Here is a 21,596-nt window from a genome sequence, read left to right on the forward strand (position 1 = left end):
CAACAGAGGGAGACAGGAGATCGGCGCGGCCGAGGAGGGGCGGGTGGGCTCGGCCGAGGCCGGGCCGGGGGCTCCCCGGCAGCCGCGCCGACCCCCGGGCTGCTGCTGCGGCCGCGCTGCCCGCCGGCCCCGTCGGGCCGCGCCCGGGAGATGCTCCCGCGCCGGGGCCCCTCCGAGAGGCAAGGGGAGGGCCGGGAGTTGGGGGGGCTTCAGCCCGGCTCGGGGCAGCTCTCCCCGGCCCCGGGCGGGCGGCGGCGGCGGGCGAGCCCGGCCGCGGGCTAGGCGCGATCCCCGGGGGAAAAGGCTTTTCCGTGGGTGGGAGGGGACCCCCACTGCCCCTCAGAAATCGTCCCGTTGGATTACCGGGGCAGGGCGAAGGACACCTGGTTTGCTCGGCCGCCTTTCGATTGCCTCCTCCCCGCAGGCTGCCGGCGGCCGCCCCCGCCCCGGCGGCCGAGAACGGCCAATTCACCGCCGCGGGGGCTGTAGCCGGGGAGGGGGGCCGCGGGGGGGGGGCAGACACGGGGCCCCCACCCCTTTGCCATTCTCCGTTGCTTTTTAATCGATCCGCTCTCTTTTCCCGACGACCAATTTCCAACGCTCAGGCGGCACCGTCTGCCCCGACCCCGCGCGAGGGTTTAATCCCACATCTCAAGTGGGGGGGAGGGGGCGGCTGGGTGGGCACCGCGTGGGGGTTTCTCCCCGTGCCCCCCCCCCACGGGTGCCATGCTCCCCGCCCCAGATGCCGTTTGCCTCTGCTGCCCGCCGCTTCTCGCGCTGCCGGGGGGGAGGCCGGAGCCCGGGGCGGGGGGGATGCCTGCCCACTGATGCCCGCCGCCGCCGCCCGCCGCGCCCCCCGCCACCCCCAGCCCAAAACCGGAGGAGAGGCGCGTTTTCGATGCGGCCGCAAAGATATGCTCGCGCCTGGCTGCAAGGCGGTTCTCCCCCCCCCCACCCCCCCGCGATTGTATGAGGGGAAACACTCACGATCGTCCCATCGACCTTTCGGGGAGGCGGGGGAGTGTCGTCCACAGAGATCCCCCAAACACTCTCCCCATCCACGTTTTACCAGGCTGCTTTCAGGCGTTATTACTCGGGTAGGAAAGCAGCGATGTGGATGCCGGGTGGGCGGCAGCAGCTTTCCAGGGGAAGCCGGGCGGGGAAGGTGTCCGGCCCCCGGTCCGCAGAAGCCCCCCGCTGCCGAGCGAGGTCCCCCGCCTCCGGACCGCACCGGTAGCCGGTAACATCCCCCCCACCCCCGAAGCACCGTTCCCCTCCCGCCACGGAGCCCCTTGGCGATGTCCCCGCCCGTGGGTTCCGTTCCCGCGGCGGCCGTCGGAGCTAGAGGCGGGGCAGGTGCTGCCCTCGGGTGGGAACGCGTCCCGCGTGGGAACGAGCGTGGGGAGGGCGCCGGGGAGGACCTTGCCGCCTCACGGGGGGGGAGGGGGTGGGGGGTGCGTGGGGACGCCCACGGCGGACCCCAGCCCTAACACGGGTGGTGGGCTGAGCGGGGGGGCGTCCCGCGGGGGGCGCTGGTCCCGCGGGGGCGGACGGAGGGTGCCGGCCCCCCCGTGCCCCCGCTCGGCGGCGGGGAGCGGCGGCCGCGGCCATTTAGGAGCGGCGCGGGAGCCAATGGGCGGCCCGCGGCGGGGCCTGCACCGTGACGGCCGGGATTGACGTGCTTCCCACGTCAAATTGATCCGAGTAGCGGCGGGGGCTCCCCGCGAGTGGGGAACCGGCCCGGCGCCGCCAGGACACCCCCGCGCCCCGCCGCCGGCTGCCGCCCCGCCGGCCCGCCCTCCGCCGCTCCCCGGGTGCTCTATGCCGGGCCGGCGGCGGCCGGGGCCGGGGCCGGGGCTGCGGTGCGGCAGGCAGGCGGTGCTCCCCCCCCGGGCGGCGCGGCGATCCCCCGGCGCCGGGCGATGGGTAAGCGCGGGCGGCCGCGGGGAGGGCTCCGGGACGGTGTCCCTTCGCGGGGATGGATGGTGGGGTGGGGGGAACCCGGGAGCGGAGAGGATGGGGGCCCCGGGCCGGCCCCCCGCCCGCCGGCCCCAGCCCCGTAGCTGCGGCTCGGCCGAGGGGCCTGGCTGCAGCGGGGCTCTCCGGGCCGTCGTGGCGGCGGGCGGGGGTCCGGCACGACGTGCCCGGCTGGGAAGGCTCTCGGCTCCCCCTTCCTCGCCGCTGCCTTCCGGCCCTCTCACACCGCTCGCTTCTTTCGGTTCTTTTGCCCGTTCTCGTTGTTTCTTTTTTCTGTCTTTCCCCCCCTCCTTTTCTCCATCCCCTCCCTCCTTTTCTCTATCTTTTTTATTTCTTCTTTTGTTTTCCTGTCTTTATTTCTCCTTTTTCTCTATTTCTTTCTCCTTTGTTGTCTTTTCCTTTCTCCCTTCCTTTCTTTCTCCCTTTCTGTCTCGTTCTCGGTTTTCTTTCCTCTTCTTATCTTTCCCTCCTTTTCCTTTCCCTTTTTCCCCCCCTTTTCCCTTTTTTCCCCCCCTTTTCCCTTTTTTCCCCCCCTTTCCCTTTTTTCCCCCCTTTTCCCTTCCCCCCCCTTTTCCCCTTTTTCCCCCTTTTCCCCTTTTTCCCCCCTTTCCCCTTTTTCCCCCCTTTCCCCTTCCCCCCCCTTTTCCCTTCCCCCCCCTTTTCCCTTCCCCCCCCTTTTCCCTTCCCCCCCCTTTTCCCTCTTTCCCCCCCTTTTCCCTCTTTCCCCCCCTTTTCCCTCTTTCCCCCCCTTTTCCCTTTTCCCCCCCTTTTCCCTTTTTCCCCCCCTTTTCCCTTTTTCCCCCCCTTTTCCCTTTTTCCCCCCCTTTTCCTTTCCCCCCCTTTTCCCTTTTTTCCCCCCTTTTCCCCTTATTCCCCCCCTTTTCCCCTTATTCCCCCCCTTTTCCCTTACCCCCCCCTTTTCCCTTATCCCCCCCTTTCCCTTCCCCCCCTTTTCCCTTTCCCCCCCCTTTTCCCTTTCCCCCCCCTTTTCCCTTTCCCCCCCCTTTTCCCTTTCCCCCCCCTTTTCCCTTTTCCCCCCCCTTTTCCCTTTCCCCCCCCTTTTCCCTTTCCCCCCCCCTTTTCCCTTTCCCCCCCCTTTTCCCTTTCCCCCCCCTTTTCCCTTTCCCCCCCCTTTTCCCTTTCCCCCCCCTTTTCCCTTTTCCCCCCCCTTTTCCCTTCCCCCCCCTTTTCCCTGTCCTTCTCCTTCCCCACTCTTTTCCTCGTCCTTCCTTCCTTCCTTGCTTGCTTGCTTGCTTCCTTCCTTCCTTCCCCGCTCTTTTCCTCTTCTTTCCTCTACCTTTTCCTTTTCCTTTCCTCCCCCACTCCTTTCCTCCCCCCCTTTTCCTTCCCCCCCCCATCCCCGTCGCAGCCCCGTCCCCGTCCCACTCTAGACGTGCGCCGGCGGGGCCCGGCCTTGCGCGGCGGCGCGCCCCGGTGCCGGTGCTGGTCCCCGTCTCGGTCCCCCTCCCTCCCGCCGCGCCGGCGTCGCGGGCCGCCCGCCGGTGAGGGGCCCGCCGGTAACGGGCCCGTCGGGGCCGGGGCCGCCCGCCGCAGAGCACACGTACGGGGAGGTGAACCAGCTGGGCGGCGTCTTCGTGAACGGGCGGCCGCTGCCCAACGCCATCCGGCTGCGCATCGTGGAGCTGGCGCAGCTCGGCATCCGGCCCTGCGACATCAGCCGCCAGCTCCGCGTCTCGCACGGCTGCGTCAGCAAGATCCTGGCCCGGTACAACGAGACCGGCTCCATCCTGCCCGGGGCCATCGGCGGCAGCAAGCCGCGGGTCACCACCCCCAACGTGGTCAAGCACATCCGAGACTACAAGCAGGGCGACCCCGGCATCTTCGCCTGGGAGATCCGCGACCGGCTGCTGGCCGACGGCGTCTGCGACAAGTACAACGTCCCCTCGGTCAGCTCCATCAGCAGGATCCTGCGGAATAAGATCGGCAGCCTCTCCCAGCCCGGCCCCTACGACGGCGGCAAGCAGCCGCCGCCCCAGCCCGCCCTGCCCTACAACCACATCTACCAGTACCCCTACCCCAGCCCCATGGCCTCGCCGGCTGCCAAGATGGGGGGGCACCCCGGGGCGCCTGTGGGGGCGGCCCACGTCAGCCTGCCGCGCTCGTGGCCCTCGGCCCACTCCGTCACCAACATCCTGGGCATCCGCACCTTCGTGGAGCAGACGGGTGAGCGGGTCTTTCGCGACACCACCCCCCCACCCCCCACCCCCCCCGTTTCTTTCTGGGGGTTTTGTTGGCTTTTTTTGATCGCCGCACGCCGCTCCGGCAGGACGGGGCGGCAGGGCCAGATGCGTCGAGGCTCAGACATCTTGAACTTTTTATGAAAAATGTGGAAAATATTTTCGTAGGGATGATAGATTGCCGACCGCAAATTCGGAGCCCTGAATTTCCCTTTGCGAAGGGGAAAAAAGTAATAGTATATAGAAATACGGAAAGGAGGTAAAAAGGGGGAGAAAACAAACCAGGGGAGAGGAAAAAGAGGGAGAAAGAAGGCGGAAAGCCCCCTCGGAAAACAGGCCCGGCGCTGCCCGGGATCCCGCCGAGAAATTGCCCCGGTTTTCCTAAAAGCCGGGAGGAGGATGGGGGAGCGGCGGGGCCGGCGCGGCCGGCGCTGGGCAGCCGCGGGAGGGAGGGGAGCGCCAGCAGCCCCGAGCGCCGGCCCGGGGCGGGGGGGGCGGACACGGGACGTGGCGGGGTGTGTGTGTGTGGGTGCGAGTCCTTTTATCCTTGCAAAAGCCCGAGTAAATCAACCGCATGCGTTTCCCTCCGTGAAATCGTTTATCTTTAAAATTCCGATGTCACTTTTATAAATCACATTCGTCAGAAAAGAAATTGGGCCTCCTAAATTATTGGGAGCATGGAAGTGATGGGGAGGCGCGGAGAACTGGGCGGAGGGACGGGATCTGGGGGGTACGGCAGCCGCTCCCCCCGGGGTGGTACCAAAGCAGGTACCGATCTCGGCCGTCGGGACCGAGCCTTCCCCGGGCCACCCCGGCCCTGCTGGCGGGGGAGCGGGCTGTGCCCGCGGGATGCTGGGGGGACTGGGAGGCCAGGCGGGGCTGTGTGCCCCCCATCGGCTTCATACCAACGGGCACTTAAGCACCCGGGTCTTCCCCCCGTTTCGCCCCAACCCCTGCTCCGGAGGGACGAACGCCGGGGGAGGGGTGCGACGGCTAACGCGCTGTCCTCCCCAGGGGCTCTGGCTGGCACGGAGGGGTCTGCCTACCCCCCCAAAATGGAAGACTGGCCCAGCGTGAACAGGACGGCCTTCCCCCCGGCCCAGGCAGTCAACGGCATCGACAAGGCTGCCATGGAAGGAGACATCAAGTACCCGCAGGTAACGGCTATGGGGGGCAGAAGGGGGCAAGGCGGGGTGGGAGCAGGAAGGGACAAGGTGGGGGGGCGATTTCCCGTCATTCCCACTCCCCCTCCGCCCGAGCTCAGCACCGCCGCGGCCCGCCGGCCACCCCCTCCCCGAGGGGGCACCCCCGACAGCCAGCCCCGGGCGGGTTGTTCCGAGCCCCCGCTGTAATTCCGCGGTGCGCCCCCCCACCCCCCCGCCCTCGTGTACCCTACCTCTCTCTTTGTGCCTGTCCCCAGCCCGCCCCGGGGCTCTCCTCGGTGGGCGGCTTCCTCCCAGCCTGCGCCTACCCCCCCTCCAACCAGCACGGCGTCTACGGGGGGCCGGCCGGCGGCTACATCCCCCCAGGCCACCCCTGGCAGCCGCAGGGGACCCCCTTGGCCCACCACGGGCCCGGCGTGGCGGTGCACGGCGGCGACCTGGCCACGGCGATGGCGTTCAAGCAGCCCGGGAGGGAAGGTGAGCGGGGGGGGACGGGGACGGGGACGGGGGCACCCCCGGCGCGGCGCAGGTGCGGGAGGGGAACGGGGCGAGGGGGGGTGAGGGACGTGGGGCGGCCCCCCGACCTGCGAGCAGGGGTCACCTCGCGGAATATTTTAAATATCCGTAATGTTCCCCCCGCCTCCGCCGTGAGGGCTGTCGGGCGGTTCAGCTGGGCTGGCGGCCGCGGCCCCCGGCGTTTGCCTTGCAGCTGCGCACGCCTTGGGCGGCCCCGCTCCTCTCCGTGCCCCTCCGGCGGCTGGGAGCCCCCCGGCGCCCCCCGGCGCAGCATTCGATGTGTCCCCGGGCAGCCCCTTCCCGTCCGGGCTCCGGCCGCGCAGCGCCGGTGTGGACGGGGGTCCCCCGCTTCCTCTCCGTGCCCACTGGTGCGCGCTGGGCAGCGCCGGGGGGTGGGATTCGGGCGCATCCTGTGCTTGTCACCCCCGGCCGGGGGTCGTCGTCCCGGCGGGGTCGGGCAGGACCCGCTGCTCCCCCCGGACCCCCGCCTGCTTGCGGCCGGTGCAATGCGGCACCGGGCAACCCCGCCGCAGCCTGGCCCGGGCTGTACCGGCGCAGCCGCCCCGCCTCGGGCGGTGCGTGGGGGGGTGTCCCCCGAGGCTCCCCTGGATGGGGGTCCGACCCGGAGGCAGATAGCAGGGACGTTTCTCTCACCTCCTGCTAATTATTTCGCTTCATTGACGGAAGCTTTATTTCCTCCATTGGCGGTTTCGTTTTAAAAATCCCAGCCCCTCTGTTCTGCGTATGAAATCCCTGTCGGTGTCTTTCTCCTTTTTCGTGGTATTAACCTTTCTATTCTTTTTCACATTTGCAATTCATTTCCCACTTACTATTCCACTTGTTTATTGCTGGTTTTCTGCGTTTTTAATTTGTTGTTGGTAGTGTGTGTTTGGTTTTTTTGGTTTGGGTTTTTGTTTTGGTGGCGCTTTTTTTCTTTTATATATATATAGATATACACACAACCCTTTACCACTTCTAACTACAGCTAACTGCTGCATGTTATACCATCAGCTGTCAGCTAACAGGGACGAGTTATCAATGGTGAAAATAGATAATTGTAAATCAGTTATTTGGGGAAAAAATAGAGAAACAAATTGCGAGAAAGTGAGGGAGAGGATGAAAAGGAAAGAGAGAAAAGGAAAGTGAGAAAGAAAGAAAAAAGGAAGGAAAGAAATGAATGAATGAGGAGGAGAGATTACCCGCGTGCATTTAGTCTATTTTTTGAGGTATTTTAAGTGACTTGGAGGCTGAGTTTTCTGACTTGCTAATTTTCAAGCTGCCTCTGCCGAAAGGCCCACAGACTTTCTTTAAACATTTGTGTTTTTTGGTTTTGTGTTTTGTTGCAGTCTTTTTGTTGCTCTTTTTTATTTTCTTTTTTTTCTGTTTTCTTCCCCTTTAAAAGCTCTTTTTCTTTTTAATTTATTTCGGATTGGTTTTCTGTTTGTGCTCCGTATCTGGGGCAAACCAAATCCCGGATTATCAGGCACAGCGTGGCCCCTGGCCCCGAGCGGGGATGGTGGACGAAGGGTTGCGTGGGTGCGGGGAGCGTGGGTGGCCCTGCTCCGCTCCGGGGGCGGCTGGCCAGGCTCCCACTTTCCGCACCTGCTCCCGCACCGGGAGGGCAGAGGGGGAGAGAGGCAGTGCGAGGGGAAGGGGGCAGAGAGAGAGAAGACAAGAAAGAAGGAGAGAAGGAAAGAAAGAAAGAGAGAAAGAAAGAAAGAGAGAAAGAAAGAAAGAGAGAAAGAAAGAGAAGCTAAAGGTAAACTCAGCCAGGCGATTTCCCCCTCTGGTTCAGACCTTTTCTGATTTCACAGCCGTTACTTCCCCAGAAAAACCTCCCTGCTTGCCCGGTGCCCGCAGCAGCCCTGGGATATTTTGCGTCCCCTCCCCGAGGGCTGGTGAGGAGGGACAGATGGCACCTTGGGCCCTGCACCGCGATGCCTCCCGGGGCTGTGCTGTGCCTGGGGTGAGCTGGGGCTGGGGGGAAGCCCAGGAGGAGCTGAGCCGCAGCAGGCACGGTGTGCAGATCCTTCTCCTGGTGGCACAGTCCCCTCACAGGGCACCCTGGCCACAGACTTGAAGAAAGTGCATCGGATGTGTTCTCTGTGTGGCTAGGATGGGTCTGGGTCACCTCCCCCAGCAGATCCGGACCCCCAGTGATGGCAGAGGGCGTCTGTCACCATCTGTAGTGCTTGGGGGATGCATCCATCCCCCCTTTCCTCTCCAACTCCCTTGGAGAGGTCTGATACATGGAGCCTGGCAGCCCCTTTTGGAAGGGGTGGCTTTCCTGGGGGCAGGCAGGTGGGGGGCCCAGAGCTGCTCCTGGGGGGCTGTCGGAGGGGGTCCATGTGCATGTAAGCATAGGACATGCCCGGCTGCAGTGATGTGCTCGGAGTCCATCAAGCCATGCTGCTGTCGTTTATATTTTTTCCCCTTCTACCCTTCTTGCAGTCGTGGACAGAAAACCTGCCAGCCCTGTGGGGAAATCTCCAGACCCTCTAAATACCATCCACGGACTCTCTATCCCAGCCTCCTCTTCCTAGAGCTGTGGAGCAGCAGTCTAGAGACAGCAATGCTTGGAATAAGCACCGGCAAACTGTACCTGAAGCCTGAAGTGCCACCAAACTGTACCCAAAGTGCCACCACCTCTGCCAGTTGCCTGTGAGGATGAGGAGACAGCCTGGGCAGTGAGAGGTGGCATCTTCCCACGGCAAATCCCGTGCAGGGGAGCACGGCCGGGACGGGACATTCACTCCTGCTGCCCAGAGGGATGCTTTACCTCCATCGGATCAGAAAGGGATGACAGAAGAGACTCAGTTTTTCTTCTTTATTTTGTCTTTTTTTCCCCCCTCCCACTGTTTTCAGTTTTTCTTTCTCTTTCCCGTGTCCCTGGAGACTGTTGGATGCAGGGCAGTGAATGCCTCCATCATCAGACATTGCTCAGAGCATCCCCGGCTCTGTCCCAGCCCAAGGGAGCACGTTTCCTCCAGGGAGCAGCTCCGGCTGTGCGATGGAGCCCTCTCCGTCCCAGCCTTCCGGTGCCTCTGCCCCGGAGTAGAAATGGACAAACGCACCACATTTTATGATATATTTTTATAATAACAAACCTTAATAAAAAATGACTACCTTGGGCACACACCACTGACCTCCTTCGCCTGGGGTCTGGCTGAGCACCATCACTTCTCCCGGTGCCCCCCAGCCTCAGACAACATCTGCAGGTTGCCAGTGAGTGGCAGAGACCCGGCAGGATCTCGGAGCCCTTGGCTGGGAGGAATCGCTCCGTGTCGGCTCTGGATTCATGCACCCGCCCAGCCGAGGGCCCTGCGTTGCTGTGAGTGTATTGCAGCCCTGCTCCCCGTGCCTAGCTGCACGTGCAGGTTTGGGGTTCTGCACTGGCAGAGCAGTGGCCCTGCTGGGTGGATGACTCCTGATGCTGTGGGGCTAGACGCCAGCTCTGGGCACAAGCAGGGAGGTGGGTGGCTGTCCCCCAGCCCTGGGGCTGGTACCCACCTGCCTTACCTGGCCACAGGTGAGCGGGGGGACTGGCAGCAGGGCTGCCCCTCATAGCCCACCCACCAGGGTTCATTATCCCCCTCCTGTCCAGCCAGCTGGGGCACGTTGAGGATGGGCTCCACTGGGCTTTTGCATTCCCTGGCTCACCAGCCGCTGCCATTGGCTTCGGTCCCTTCATTGTCTGGAGCAGGGGAAGGTCCTACAGCAGGGCAGGGAGAAAATATCCTGGCAGGAGAATACACGCCTGGCTTTTTGCAGAGAGTGTGTCTTTGTGGGAGGGAGGGAAGGAGCGAGGTGGATGCCACCTTTGACATCCCAGCTCAAGGAAATTATTTTACCTTCAACCTCAGGGTGGCAAAATTCAGTTTTGCCTTTGCTGCTTCAAGCCACCAGCTGGAGCTGGTCTTTGCAACTGACTACAGAGCACAGTAGGGAAAGGAGAGAATTTTAAGTAGGCAGGAGTACTGCTATCCCAGAGCAAGATCTGCCACTAAACTGTCACTGGCTACCTTTTAAAGGATGTGAGGATGGACAGGTCACCTGAGAGGGATGACTAACAGCTGTAGCTAGTCCCCTGCCAGGTTTATCCATTTAAAGCTACAATCAAGTATACGGCAGAGGAGCTTTGCAAAAGGTGACTGACAGCAACACCCTTAAAGCTAGAACACAGCATGGATGGCCTTTCTGTCTACCCTGAGGCTGCACCAGCTGGGGAAATACAACCCCTCCCAGGAAAGAGGGGAACATAGGCACAGCCCAAGCCCTGCCTCTCTTGTGACTCTGCTGAGCTGGGAGGTGAGAGGAGCCCTTCACATCCTCAATGCAGAAACCTCACTGCTCGAAAGCCTGAAGAAACTAGTCTATCCTTTGTATAGACTGCCAAAAAGCCCTCCTGCTGGGGAGCTGGGAGATGCTGGTTATTGGTGCTGAGGTTCTGCGCTGCAGAGGGGGCTGGGTAAGTGGCAATGCCCACCACTGTGGTGGCAGCCCATCGTAAAAAGGCGGAAATAGCCTGAAAATGCTGTGCTGTGTCCCGTAGCCAGCTGTCTGGTGCTGCCAGCCACATCTAGCTCTGCACCACCTTCTAGTTCCTAAAGCCCAGGCTCTTGGGATGCTTCAAGGCTGGAGGCACCCTACTTCTGCGCCCCCCCCGCCCCCCAGCACCCTGTGCTCACGTTGGTACTTGCTGTCAGCTGGGCTCACAGCACCCTGCTGTGTGGGCAGCCAGCAGTGGCTCCTCATCTCCCCCATCCCATGCAGCATGGGGCAGTGCTCCTGCACCCTGTGGAGACGGGACCAGGGGCTCTGACGGATGTCTGGGATGAGTGAGACAACAGTGCTAGGGCTGGACAGAGACATAGCGCAGAGCCTGATCCTTTTAATCAGTGTCCTGCTGGGGTGGTGTGCGAGTGCCTGAGTCATTCCCTTCCAAGACTGTTGCAAACCTGCCAAAACCCCAAACAACAACTCGATGTTTAGCATCTGCCACAGCCCCAAGGCAAAGACATCCCTTCGCGGGGTGCAGGCAGCTGGAGGAGCGCTGCATGTGGGCAAGGCGCCGTGTCCTGAGCCCGGGGACCTGGCCGCAGCTGAGACCATTCGGGCTCTGGTCATGGGGTGGTGGGATGCATCATGTGGTGGGGTGTATCGTGTGTTGGGGTGCACTGTGTGATGGGACACATCATGTGATGGGATGCGCTGTGTGATGGGATGCATTGTGTGATGGGAGGCATCGTGTGCCTGGTCCTCCAGAGGCTTTTGTGGGAAGCTTGTGCCAGCGGTGCTGCTGGGACATCCTGGAACACCCCCCCCCCCCCCCCCGCCACAGCAGAGGCTGGTGTCGGTGGGGCCATGAGCCCCTTCATCCCCGCAGCCAGACAGCTGGGGCTGTGCAGCTGTGATCCCCACACAGCCAGCTGGGAGCCAGCTCTGCAGTCCTGCAGCCCCATCCCTGCCTGCGATGTCAGCACACCTCGGGTGGAATTTGCCACCAGAGGGAGACCCTATTGTTCCACAAAGACATAACAGCAGACCGCTGCAGCCCGCGTTTCCCAGCTGGGAACAGACAGGCCCGAAGAGCATATTCCCAGCCACAGCAGAAACCTGCTCTTCTGCAGGTTATTTAGGGCTGAGGTGTCCCTAAGAGCTGCCGGGCCAGCCCATGGGATGCTGCTCAAAGGCAGGCAGGCGCGAGAAGGGTGAACCACGCTGGGTAACAGTAGAGTGGCTTTTGTGCAGTCAAGCTTCTGGTTTCTGCTCTTTTCTGGACTGTTTGACTGTCAGCAGCCTTTATTAAAAATGCAATTTTAACAATTACGATTGGAGAAGGGACTTTCTTATTTAAAAAGAAAACTTTTCTGAGGGTTGTTTCAGCCACTGGGTTTAACTTGGGTCTTTGAAAGCTGGTAGCTGCCTGCCTTTCCCCCCATGCTTTGCTGTGAGAGAGGAGCTTTCACAAGGAAGCTATGGGTCAGTGCCCCGTCCTGACTGATGCTACCACAGAGCCATTGCTGGATGGGCTCTGTTTGGAAGCAGCTGCCTGTGTGCATGCACAGACACATGTGCCGGCAGCTGCTCACCTGGAAGCCTGTGCCCCTGTTTTCCTGCTCGGCAGCATTGCTGGTGCAAGCAGAGACACTGAAGAGCAAAATCCAGCAGCCTGTCCCGAGCAGATCTGCCGTCACCTGTTGAGGCAGGCTGAGGCCACCACGTCTTGGTGTCCCCAGCGAGGAGGGTTAAGCAGAAACTTTGCTGGGTGGGAAAATGTTCTTGGTACCTGTGTCCCACTGGGAGCAAGCCCCACACTCCCTCCTCGTGCTGCCGCAGGAATGGGAGCCTTGGGCACAGGCTGCTCTTGTTGGCTGTATAAACAGCGGCACCCAGCTCAGCCCAGCCCAGCCGAGGCGGGACCACTGGACTTGGTCTAAGCTGAGGTCTCTGAGTGACCGATGCATTTATGAGAGCAAAACCAGGGGTCCTGGTGCTGGTCGCAGGGCTTTAGGGCCAATGGTCAGGCAGCAAGAGGAGCTACTAAGACATTACCAGGCACTCCCAGTTAGAAATTTAGATGTTTCCAGTTGGAAATGGGCATGGCTCTCTCCATGTGGAAGTCCAGGATGTTTGAAGTTCAGACCTTGGTCTGTACACCCGAACTGAGGAGGGGAAAGCCATCCCTGCCCAGTGCTCAGGCTTTCCTTCTGGTGTGCAGAGGGAAATCCGGCTGATCCAAATGCAAAGGGGAACTTAGAAAGGTTGGGGCGAGGGACAGCGAATTTACAGGGCAGCTGAGGGTCAGAGGGACTGGAAGCTGCTGGGAGGTGGATAATTCACACCTTGACGCCTCCCCAAGGCTAACACAGAATTTTCTTGCCTCTTGCAAGGACTAAGATCTGCTGAAGGTGAGAGGCTGGTGTGTTGCCTTGCTGGCTCCATAAAACCAGAAGGGAAGGTGACAGCGATTTTGAATGGCAAAGGCAGGCTGTGGCCACTTGCCCGCAGCAGCTCTGCCTGGACACCAGCCTCTGCGTACACGCAGGTCAGTTCTCCAGCGAAAGAGCAACCTCCCAAGTGCCTAATGCATGGTAGACGTGCTGGACTGGTTGCATACAGACCATACACACAGCTTGCCACTGGCTAGCTGCTGCCTGGCTCCCCGAGCCAGCAAAGAAGGGCCATTGCTCAAACTGGGGCGAACTAGCAGAGTCTGGCCATGAGACGGCCGACAGCAAGGCATCGTTCTGCCTTTTGAAAGAGCCCTGCCTTGAGGCCAGCGGCCACCTGGAGAATTCCCAGGGTGACTGGGTGAGCTCAGCATCTGCCCCTCGCACCCCAGCTAATTCATTCCCTAATCACAGGAAAATGCTGGGACCAAAGACCCGAAACAAATTCCTGAAGTAAGGCCAGTCTCTTAAGCAGGGTGACATGAAGTGCTGCTCTGCCTCTCCGCCACCCGGACCCACAGCAAATGCCTCTCTGCGCAGGCAGGCTGATGTAATCCAGAGAAAACTGGACTTGATCAGAGCAGAACTTTTTGAATTTATTGGAACAAAGTGAAAGGGTGGAAACAGTCCGCTCTGACACTCCTTCAGTGATGGCTCTGTCAAAATCGATACCACTCCTTGGAACATGTCAATTTTGATGAAATGGCATTTTCTGGCAGATAAAAAAGAGGTTGAAACTGCTTCCATCAGCTCTACCTGCCCCATATATCTTTAGCACCATTTCTCTTGAGAGTGCGGAGCAGGACGGAGAACGTTACAGACCTCATTCAAAGACCTGCACTTTGTTACTGGAGGCTCACTGGTGGGCCACATATTTATTTTCTTTTTAGCATGTTAAGAATCACAAAGATTTAAAAACATCACTCTGGTTAGAAACAAGCCGTGCTGCAGAAGAGGGCCTTGCTGGTGTTTGGCATAAGTACAGACTATGGCTGCTCTTGCAAGGGCTGCCTCCCTGTCACCCGGTGCTCTGAGCCGCTTGCTGGGGTTCGTTTGTCGGTGTGTGGGGCAGCTCGCAACAGGAGCTGGCTGGGGGAGAGGTGGTGCCCTCGGAGATCAAGGGATGCTGATGTCAGCCCGGGGAAGAATACAGCCCCTTCGTCCCATGTAACTCTGGGCGTCCCGGGTCTGGGCTGGTGAGCCTGGCCACCAGCAGCAGTGACAGGCAGATTGCTGCTCGTTGTTGAGAGCCAGGAATCGATGTCCTCAAAGATCCGGCTGCCTCCCTGCTCTGGCTCCAACCGTGGCAGGGGCAGGTGCTTAGGGTAAGTGCGTAAAGTGTATTTATACACATATACATACACATTGATATTTACATATGTATCTAGATACGTATATATCCGTATACATATACTTAATCATAGAACCATTCGGGTTGGAAAGGACCTTTAAGATCCCCAGTTCCAACCATTAGCCCAGCACTGCCAAGGCCACCACTAAAGTGGTGCATCCCTGAACACCACATCTACATGTTTTTTAAACGCTTCCACGGTTGGTGATTCCACCACCTCCCTGGGCAGCCTGTTCCAGTGCTTATATATGTGTGTGTATATATATTTGTATACCTACAGATACACATATATATACATACATATGCGTACATATATGTGTGTGTGTGCACATATGCAGATGCACACAGATCCAGTCCTTGCCTGTGCTAGCTTGTGACAATCCCTGCATTTGAGTCCATGCACTTAGGGTCTTCCTATTGCACCAGCAGGAAAAATTGGAAAATTAACCAAAGAAGAGAAACTTTAGAGTGGTGATGTGTATTTGCTAGAACTGTTATTTTCTAGGCTGTAACCTTTTCACCTTAGGAGGGGTTCTGTTAGGCACCTTCCCTGCAGCAGCCTGTTTTTTTGTCTGGCTGTTAATCACTCACCCCAGCTGGCCGTGCACACCTGGCTGAGCAGCTTCGTTGGAGATCGCGCTGGCTGAAGACAGGGGTCAGTGTTCAGTAAATGCTAGTTAGATTTGAAAACAGCCTACAGGTACAAAATCGGCTTGGTTCTAATGCTTTGGGTTCTTTGTAACTAAATCCTTGTCCTCCTAGAGGAGCATTTGCAGGCAAGCACACAAGAATACGTGCCCAGCTCTCACTAGTTCTCACCAGAAGCTGCAAACCAGACCATCATTTGTGAATTCATAAACCTTCCCACAACTGCTTAAGTCACTTTTGAAAATGGGAATTTGATTCCCAAATCACTCAGGCACTTGATAACACTTCCTCTTAATAAATAGCCTTCTGGGCACTCAGCCTGCTTGGTTTAGGTGAGGGACTGGACTGGACCCACGTCTCGGCAGTAGGACAGGGCTGTCCTTCGGAGCTTTGCACAGCAGCACCTTATCACCTCTGCTCCTTGGAGTAGCCAAAATTCAGCCTACTCACCTCTCCTGAGTGAGAGAAGAGGCCTCTGTGTGAGAACCCAGTTGCTTGGGGTGCCAATGGGGATACTGGCATTAGCTTGAGCAAAATCAGTTTTCCCAAGAAATAGATAACCGTGGTGCTGCACATCAGCCCACAAGAGCCTGGTGCCCTGCTTACTGAGCTCTGCCCTTCCCTGCGGACAGCCTAGGGCAGAAGTCCTTGGAGCCTGCAGCCCTGCTGGTACAGCCCCTATATGGAGAGATGCAGCGTGTTGCCGGACCAGATGTGTTACCCAGAGAGTCCCAAAGGTGACTGCGATAATCTCCGCAGTTGTAATTCTGCTTGTGTAAGCCCCGACTAACATCGGCACCTAGTACAGCTGCAATATTTATGTTGCTTTCTTGGTATCCAAGACGTCTGCTCCAACAGTGAGAGGCTGGAGAACAGGCTTTTATTTCCTGGAGGTGCTGAGAGATGTTTATAATCTGAAGCTTTAGAGGGAAAGCAGCTACTAGCATCAAGAGTGGGTCTGTGGTGTGTGGAGGTCAGCAGTCACCTGGGCTTGGACCGAGCTGGCTGCAAATCTACCACGTGCATTAGCCTTTAACTGAATGCTGCGGTTATGGGAGCCGAAAGCTTTTTGTAGTTTCTCTTTCCTTTGCTGCAGGTTCTCTGGGGCTGTGTACAGACCATGCACATGTGCGAGCTCTGTCCACTGCAGACAGCTAAAGAAAACCCCATTTCCTCCCTGGATTTCAGGGTGAAGATGTGAATTGCCTTTTTTTTTTTCTTTCTCTCTCTCTCTCTTTTTTTACTTTCTTTTTTGTTTCTTTTTTTTTTTTTTTTCTTTTTTTTTTTTTTTCCCATGACTCCCTCAGCGTATAAGCCTCAGACCTTGCTGCAGCTGTGAGGTGCTCACAGAGGTGACCCAGGGCTGCCTTGCCCTGCCAGCTCTCCCACCAGCACTGGAAACAACTGCAGTGTCTTTCCTGAGTGCAACTTTCCTGAGGATGGAAAGAGCTGCATGGGAACAGCTTCGGGGCTGAGGCAGGATTCCTGCAGGGAGTGAAGTACAACGATTGCACTCAATGAGAAGGCATTTTCCAGAAAAGTGTTAGATTACAAGTTTGCATTTCATTCCATCTCCTCGAACCCCTCTCCCCAAATAGATCGATGCAGGAACTAAAGGAGAGCAGCAGTGTTAGAGCTTTGACAAAGGCTCCCCTCAATAATTTGTAGAAATCTGGCGACGATAAATTGAAGGAAAAAATTCCTGAACACAAAGTATAGCGTTACTCAGCCACTGAGGAGCACTGTGGTTTTCGGTCTCCTTTCAGAAGCATCATGTACCAATGGATTTTGGAGTAAGTTGGGGAAGGGGAGATCAGTGGCTTGCACAGGGATGACAAGCCTTCTGTTGCTTAACTTGGTACTACAGATACAAATGTAATATCTCCCTTGGGGAAAGAATACCCCCTCCCTCCTGCCCCCCATCCTGCAGCAAAAATGTGAAAGTACTTTTTATCTCAACGCTATATTAACCTGGCAAAGATGACAAAAGCTTTCACTGAAGCTCTCCCCGAGATAGCACTGTTTTGGCATCAGGTTCTCAGAAAGTGATGTCATCCTGAATTTATATGCCAGAGTTTCCCCTTTCTTCTTCAGATTTGTGGCAATGTCAAAGTTCTTCTCTAAAGCAGATCTGGTTTTAATATTTCAATATTTACGTTTTTCATTTCGGGGCTGGCTGAAACGTCTTTTGGTCTCAACCTTGCAGATGCTTACATGCATGTAAAGCCCTAAACTCTTGAGGAGTTTCTTAAAGAACTGAGGGATTAATAGAGTTTCTACATCTACGTAGGCCTACTTTTTTGTTTTTAAATGTCAAGATTACAGAAATCCACGTAGCTCCACTGGGTCAGTGAGGCTGCATCTCTTCTCATGAGCACACAATCTAACGTTAGGTACTTTAACTCTAGGGTAAAGAACGTTTCTGACAAAGGTCTAAGAGATTTCCCTTCACAGCTGGTAGAAGCCAGGTCTTGGGGAAACAGCAAGGAAGTGTTACTTACCAAGTAAAAGTTCATGTAGTCTTGAGGAGAAGATAAAGGTAAGGCTCTGCAGCTGCTGTAAGCTACAAGGCAGGTCTGCTACGAGCCCAAGGGTGGCTTTGTTGGGTCCCCCTGAGCAGCCCTGGCAGGCAAGTGCCCCAGAAGGTTGAAGGAGCACCCCATACCTCAGATTGCTATGCAATGCCTGTAAGAGCCGTGCCACTCCCTGCCCGCTCTTCCCCCGTCGTGCCAAGGCAGGGCTACACGGCTACGTGCTATTGCCAAGCGCAGCATGCTGCGGCCGAGCCCTGCCTGCCTGGTCCTCAGCCATGCTAATTTGGGCTGCTCTCAGCAGTCCCGTCGGGCAGCTGGTTTTCCTGACAGATGTAGAAACAGAGACCTCTTCGAGACCTGTGGCACGCGGGGCTACCATGGCCAGAAGGCTTTTGCACGAGGAAGAGGAGGTGGGACGGAGTGGTGGGCAGGGTTGGATTTGTCAGCCTTGGGAAGTCGCCTTAAAATAGCTCCTGCTTGTTTCTTAGAAGCTGTAATTGCCTCTGCTCTGACCCAGGCCTGTTTCTGTGCCCCTTCCCACAGAGAAGACCTCCCTTTGCCAAAAAGAAGGTCTGGCCAGCTGATCCCAGCTGCGGTGGCCTTGGCTGGACCTGCTAAACCTCATGCATTTACATAAAGCCCCGGGGCTGCTCCTGGGATGTGCAAGACCTGAGGGCCACTTTGCAGTAGACTTTTTCTGATCCCACTTGACCCCCAAAAGAAGGCAGGAGGCTTGTGGAGATATGCAGGGTTTGGATCCACTGCTCCCTGTGCAGCAAGCAGCAACCCCAGTGCCTTACGTTTCTTGGGCTGCAGTTGCCCACTCGCCCATGGAAGAAAATAACCGGGCTCACAACAACCAGCGAGAGTAAACCAGGGTGGGATCTGGGCAACTTCGGACAACCTTGGTCACAGTTGTGTTATGTCATGAACCCTCATCCCTTTTTTTGCAGAAACACTCTGAAGGCAGCAGGGTATTTGTCTTTTTTCTTCTTTGGGTTGCCAAAGAAGTCGTATTTTAAAGTTAGAAATACTTGTCAGCATCCTAGCACGGCCCCCAGAGCCGATGACGCAAATATGACAAGAAGCGAGGTCAGATTACAAATGAGGCCACTTCAAAACCTCTCCCGGAAGACTGGAGGTTTGAAGAAAGGGATGAAAGTGCTGAGAAAAAAACAACAAAAAACACCCAACAAACTGCTTCATAATCTGCTTGAAAGTGAGACTAAAATTCCCTCTGTCAGCAACTTGATCCTCTCCTGGCTTTTGGTGGGAGAGCGGCACGTACCCTGCCTGTGTGCATCCTCACACCCACACATCCACGGTCACCAGTGGAGTCAACCAGTGACCTCCAGAGCCACGGAGCACAAAGTCAGGTCTCTCAAAGCTAAGCTTCACACCCGGAGTCTTCAGCAAATGCTCTCGTGGCTGTGTGGGCTTGCAAAGGCATGTAGGGTTTTGCAACATGTACACGAGGTCTTCCCAGCCTGGGTCCTGCGTGGGTCTTACAGGGTGGCCGAGAGGTGCCCAGTGAGTCTGAACACGATGGTAAGGAACCCCAACGGTAGCACCTGCGTGTCCACTAAAGGATGGTCTTAACAGTGGTTTGCTGAATTTCACCTGCTGTTTTCCTGCTGGGCTGTTCACAAGGTCCTTCTGCGGTGCTTTGCCCAGGCATTTGGTTTTGCACCACCAGCAACTTCCCCACCTCACTAACGACCCTTCTCTGCTCCTAGCGTGACCGTGCCACTGCAAGGAAGGCACGAGCCACCTTCACTGGGCCACCTGGCTCTACTGAGGGCTACCCACAGCGACTAGCCAAGCTGGAGGTTACCTGCAGAATCAGTGCAGTAGGTGGCCATGTCAGGGTTGCACACGGGTGTGCGTGCGCATCCCCAGTCACCAGAGGTGGGCAGCAGGACAGCAGCCTGACGGGATGTGGGCTGACCCAGTGTAGACCCTGCCATGCCAGCTCGGGCAATGCTATCAGGCCAGCCAGGGACGGAAGAGGACAGGGAGAAGCAAACACGGTGTAATGGGAACAGCCTGGGAGGGCAAAGCGCTCTTCCAAGCCTCAATTGAAAACCACGTTCAGGAGGGGACCGTGTGGGAAAAAGCCTTGCATGACGATGCCATTAGTCACCGTGTGTCTGCAGACCTTTGGTTCCTGCTGCTGAAGGCCCTCGGAGGGGATGTGCAAGGCTTTTCACCTGATGGCTTCACCCAGAGGCTGCACAGCTGCCTTGAGCTCCTAGGATTCATGTTTTCACTGTGAAAGCATGCCTAGGTGCAATAATCGATACATAACGAGCCAATGGGCTGTGGCTTGGCTGCACTGCCTGGCGAGGGAAGAGGGCACCGCTCGCCTTCCCGCAGCACCGAGGTGTGCCTCCATCCCCAGGGGGACCCGCCGCTGCAAGTGAAGTAGCCCGCTCGGCCCTCCCTTCTCTGCAGCAATAACAGAAAAAGGTCCCAGAGCCAAAATTGTCACATTTCATCTGACTCAGAGATTGAATTTCATCTCATCTCCGAAGCAATAACAAAACATCATCTTTATGAAAAGTTGTCAAGAATCTAATTGTTTTGCAAACACTATGGATACCTCTTCCATTTCAAGGAACAAGTGGGGTTGCTTTTGGTTTCGGAAGAATTGAGTAAGCATGAAGATTTCCAAACTTGCTCAGATACAAAACACTATTGTTATATAGTACAGTGAAACAGCTGTGGTTTATAAGTACCATTAATGTGAAACTTTAACTTAAAAAAAACCCCAACCCTAAAAAAAGTTAAAGGAACAGAAAACATTTCATCCATACTAATGTGAGGTTTCAAACATATAGGCTTTTAAGTGAATTGGCCATAACCACAACAATATTTCGGGTCTGACCAGAGCATATATTGTATGCAGATGTTAATTTGGCATTTGCATGCATACGCAAAGTAAAAAAAAATCTTTTCTACATGTTTTTTTTTTTCTTGAGTGCATTGCGATCTGGAGTCACTTTAGCTTTACAAACTGATTATAAACACTAATTACCTGAAAACATGCTGTTTGGCTTAATATGTGGCTTGTAGACTTAGGTTCTGCTTTATAAAAATGCAAAATTTAGCCAGCATGTTCACCCCGTCGTTCTCTCTATAGATACATACGTTTATAAAAGCAGAATGTGCTGATTTGTACAAAACCCAAATTCCCCTGTTAACCCTTTCGCTCCTGTTTGCCGGCATCATGGCTCAGGTGAGTCTATAATATTTTTGCAGAGGGTGGGTTGAGGGGGGGTTATGTGACACGGTGTGCTTTCTCTGGCTGTGGAGGTGCCCCCTGCATCCAGCCAGAGCTCAGCTGGGCTGGGCAAAGGGGCCAGGCGGAGCCATGCCCCACACGTCCTCCTGCCCATCCCAGGTGGATGGGATGAGAGCGGCAGCGCCCTGCCCGCCCCTGCTCCAAAGGCTGCTCCGCTGAGCACGTGGAGGTCTCGATAAACGCCGCCATACATAGAGCTGGTGGGTTTGGAAAGGAGGGACCCAACCCAGGTAAAACAGTTTCCCACCTGATTTTCCAGTGATGGTTTCAGGGGTGTTTCTAAGGTTGGTTATTCTGAACTGCCAGATTTACACAGGGGAGCAAACCCTGCATGGGGAAAACCCTGCACCTGGCTGCCCCAGTCTGTTGGCCCTCAGGAGGCTGGGGAGGGGTGTCCAGCACTGAGCATCTGCAGCGCTGGGGGTCTGCTCCACCCGCACCGGCATCTCCTTGGCCCAGAACAAGGACGGCCAGGGCCAGATGTTCCCCAAAGCACTGTCACCTGCTCTTTTTCAGTCTCTCTGCTCCACACGCTGAGGTGGGACGGGGCTCATGATGGCCTCTGACAGCTCTCTGCTGTCCCACTGCTTCCAACCGTCCCGAGGATGCGAAGGCGGTGGATGGGATAAAACACTTATTGTTCTGTGCTCTGAAAGAAATGACATTTGTGGAGCATGCTGCTGCTCAGGATGGCGGTCTCCGACCTTGGGCAATGTGGAATGAATTAGATGGTGGTAACCGGTTTCAGGGTAAAATGAAGAAAAATTAAAAGAAGCAAAGTTAGGGTAAAAAATTGCCTTATTCTTCTAACCAAACCTTATCTTTGCACTGGCTTTCATACCTAGTTAAAGGAAGCCTTACATTCAGCTGGCCGTTTCAGGATTTACTTCTGTTGTCTCTTTCCCAGAGGTGAGTCCTCATCCAAGCTTAAGCTTTCGCCTTCCAGCTGATA

At 57.0% G+C, this 21,596-nt stretch overlaps 1 protein-coding gene across 3 annotated transcripts; it reads left to right on the forward strand.

The window, feature by feature from the left end:
• The first annotated feature begins 987 nt into the window (after positions 1-987).
• Positions 988-20,978, forward strand: PAX1 (paired box 1). 3 transcript variants are annotated; one of them, XM_080408117.1, is made up of 5 exons: positions 988-1,926; positions 3,532-4,161; positions 5,190-5,332; positions 5,596-5,815; positions 8,306-20,978. In XM_080408117.1, exons 1-5 carry the CDS (start codon positions 1,923-1,925, stop codon positions 8,395-8,397), a joined length of 1,089 nt encoding a protein of 362 aa, XP_080264243.1. In that variant the 5' UTR covers positions 988-1,922; the 3' UTR covers positions 8,398-20,978. The 3 variants fall into 3 exon arrangements, with proteins under 3 accessions (XP_080264243.1, XP_080264245.1, XP_080264244.1); XM_080408119.1 differs by having other exon boundaries at positions 8,384-20,978; XM_080408118.1 differs by having other exon boundaries at positions 5,662-5,815.
• The last annotated feature ends 618 nt before the right edge of the window (positions 20,979-21,596 follow it).

Source organism: Falco punctatus, assembly GCF_963210335.1.
Source record: "Falco punctatus genome assembly, chromosome: 12".
Taxonomy (NCBI): domain Eukaryota; kingdom Metazoa; phylum Chordata; class Aves; order Falconiformes; family Falconidae; genus Falco; species Falco punctatus.

Bases quoted from the DNA above. Each gene is read 5' to 3' on its own strand.
- PAX1 (XM_080408117.1), top strand. The intron at 5,333-5,595 runs GTAACGGCTATG...GCCTGTCCCCAG, and splicing joins GAGACATCAAGTACCCGCAG to CCCGCCCCGGGGCTCTCCTC. The intron at 5,816-8,305 runs GTGAGCGGGGGG...CCCTTCTTGCAG, and splicing joins CAAGCAGCCCGGGAGGGAAG to TCGTGGACAGAAAACCTGCC.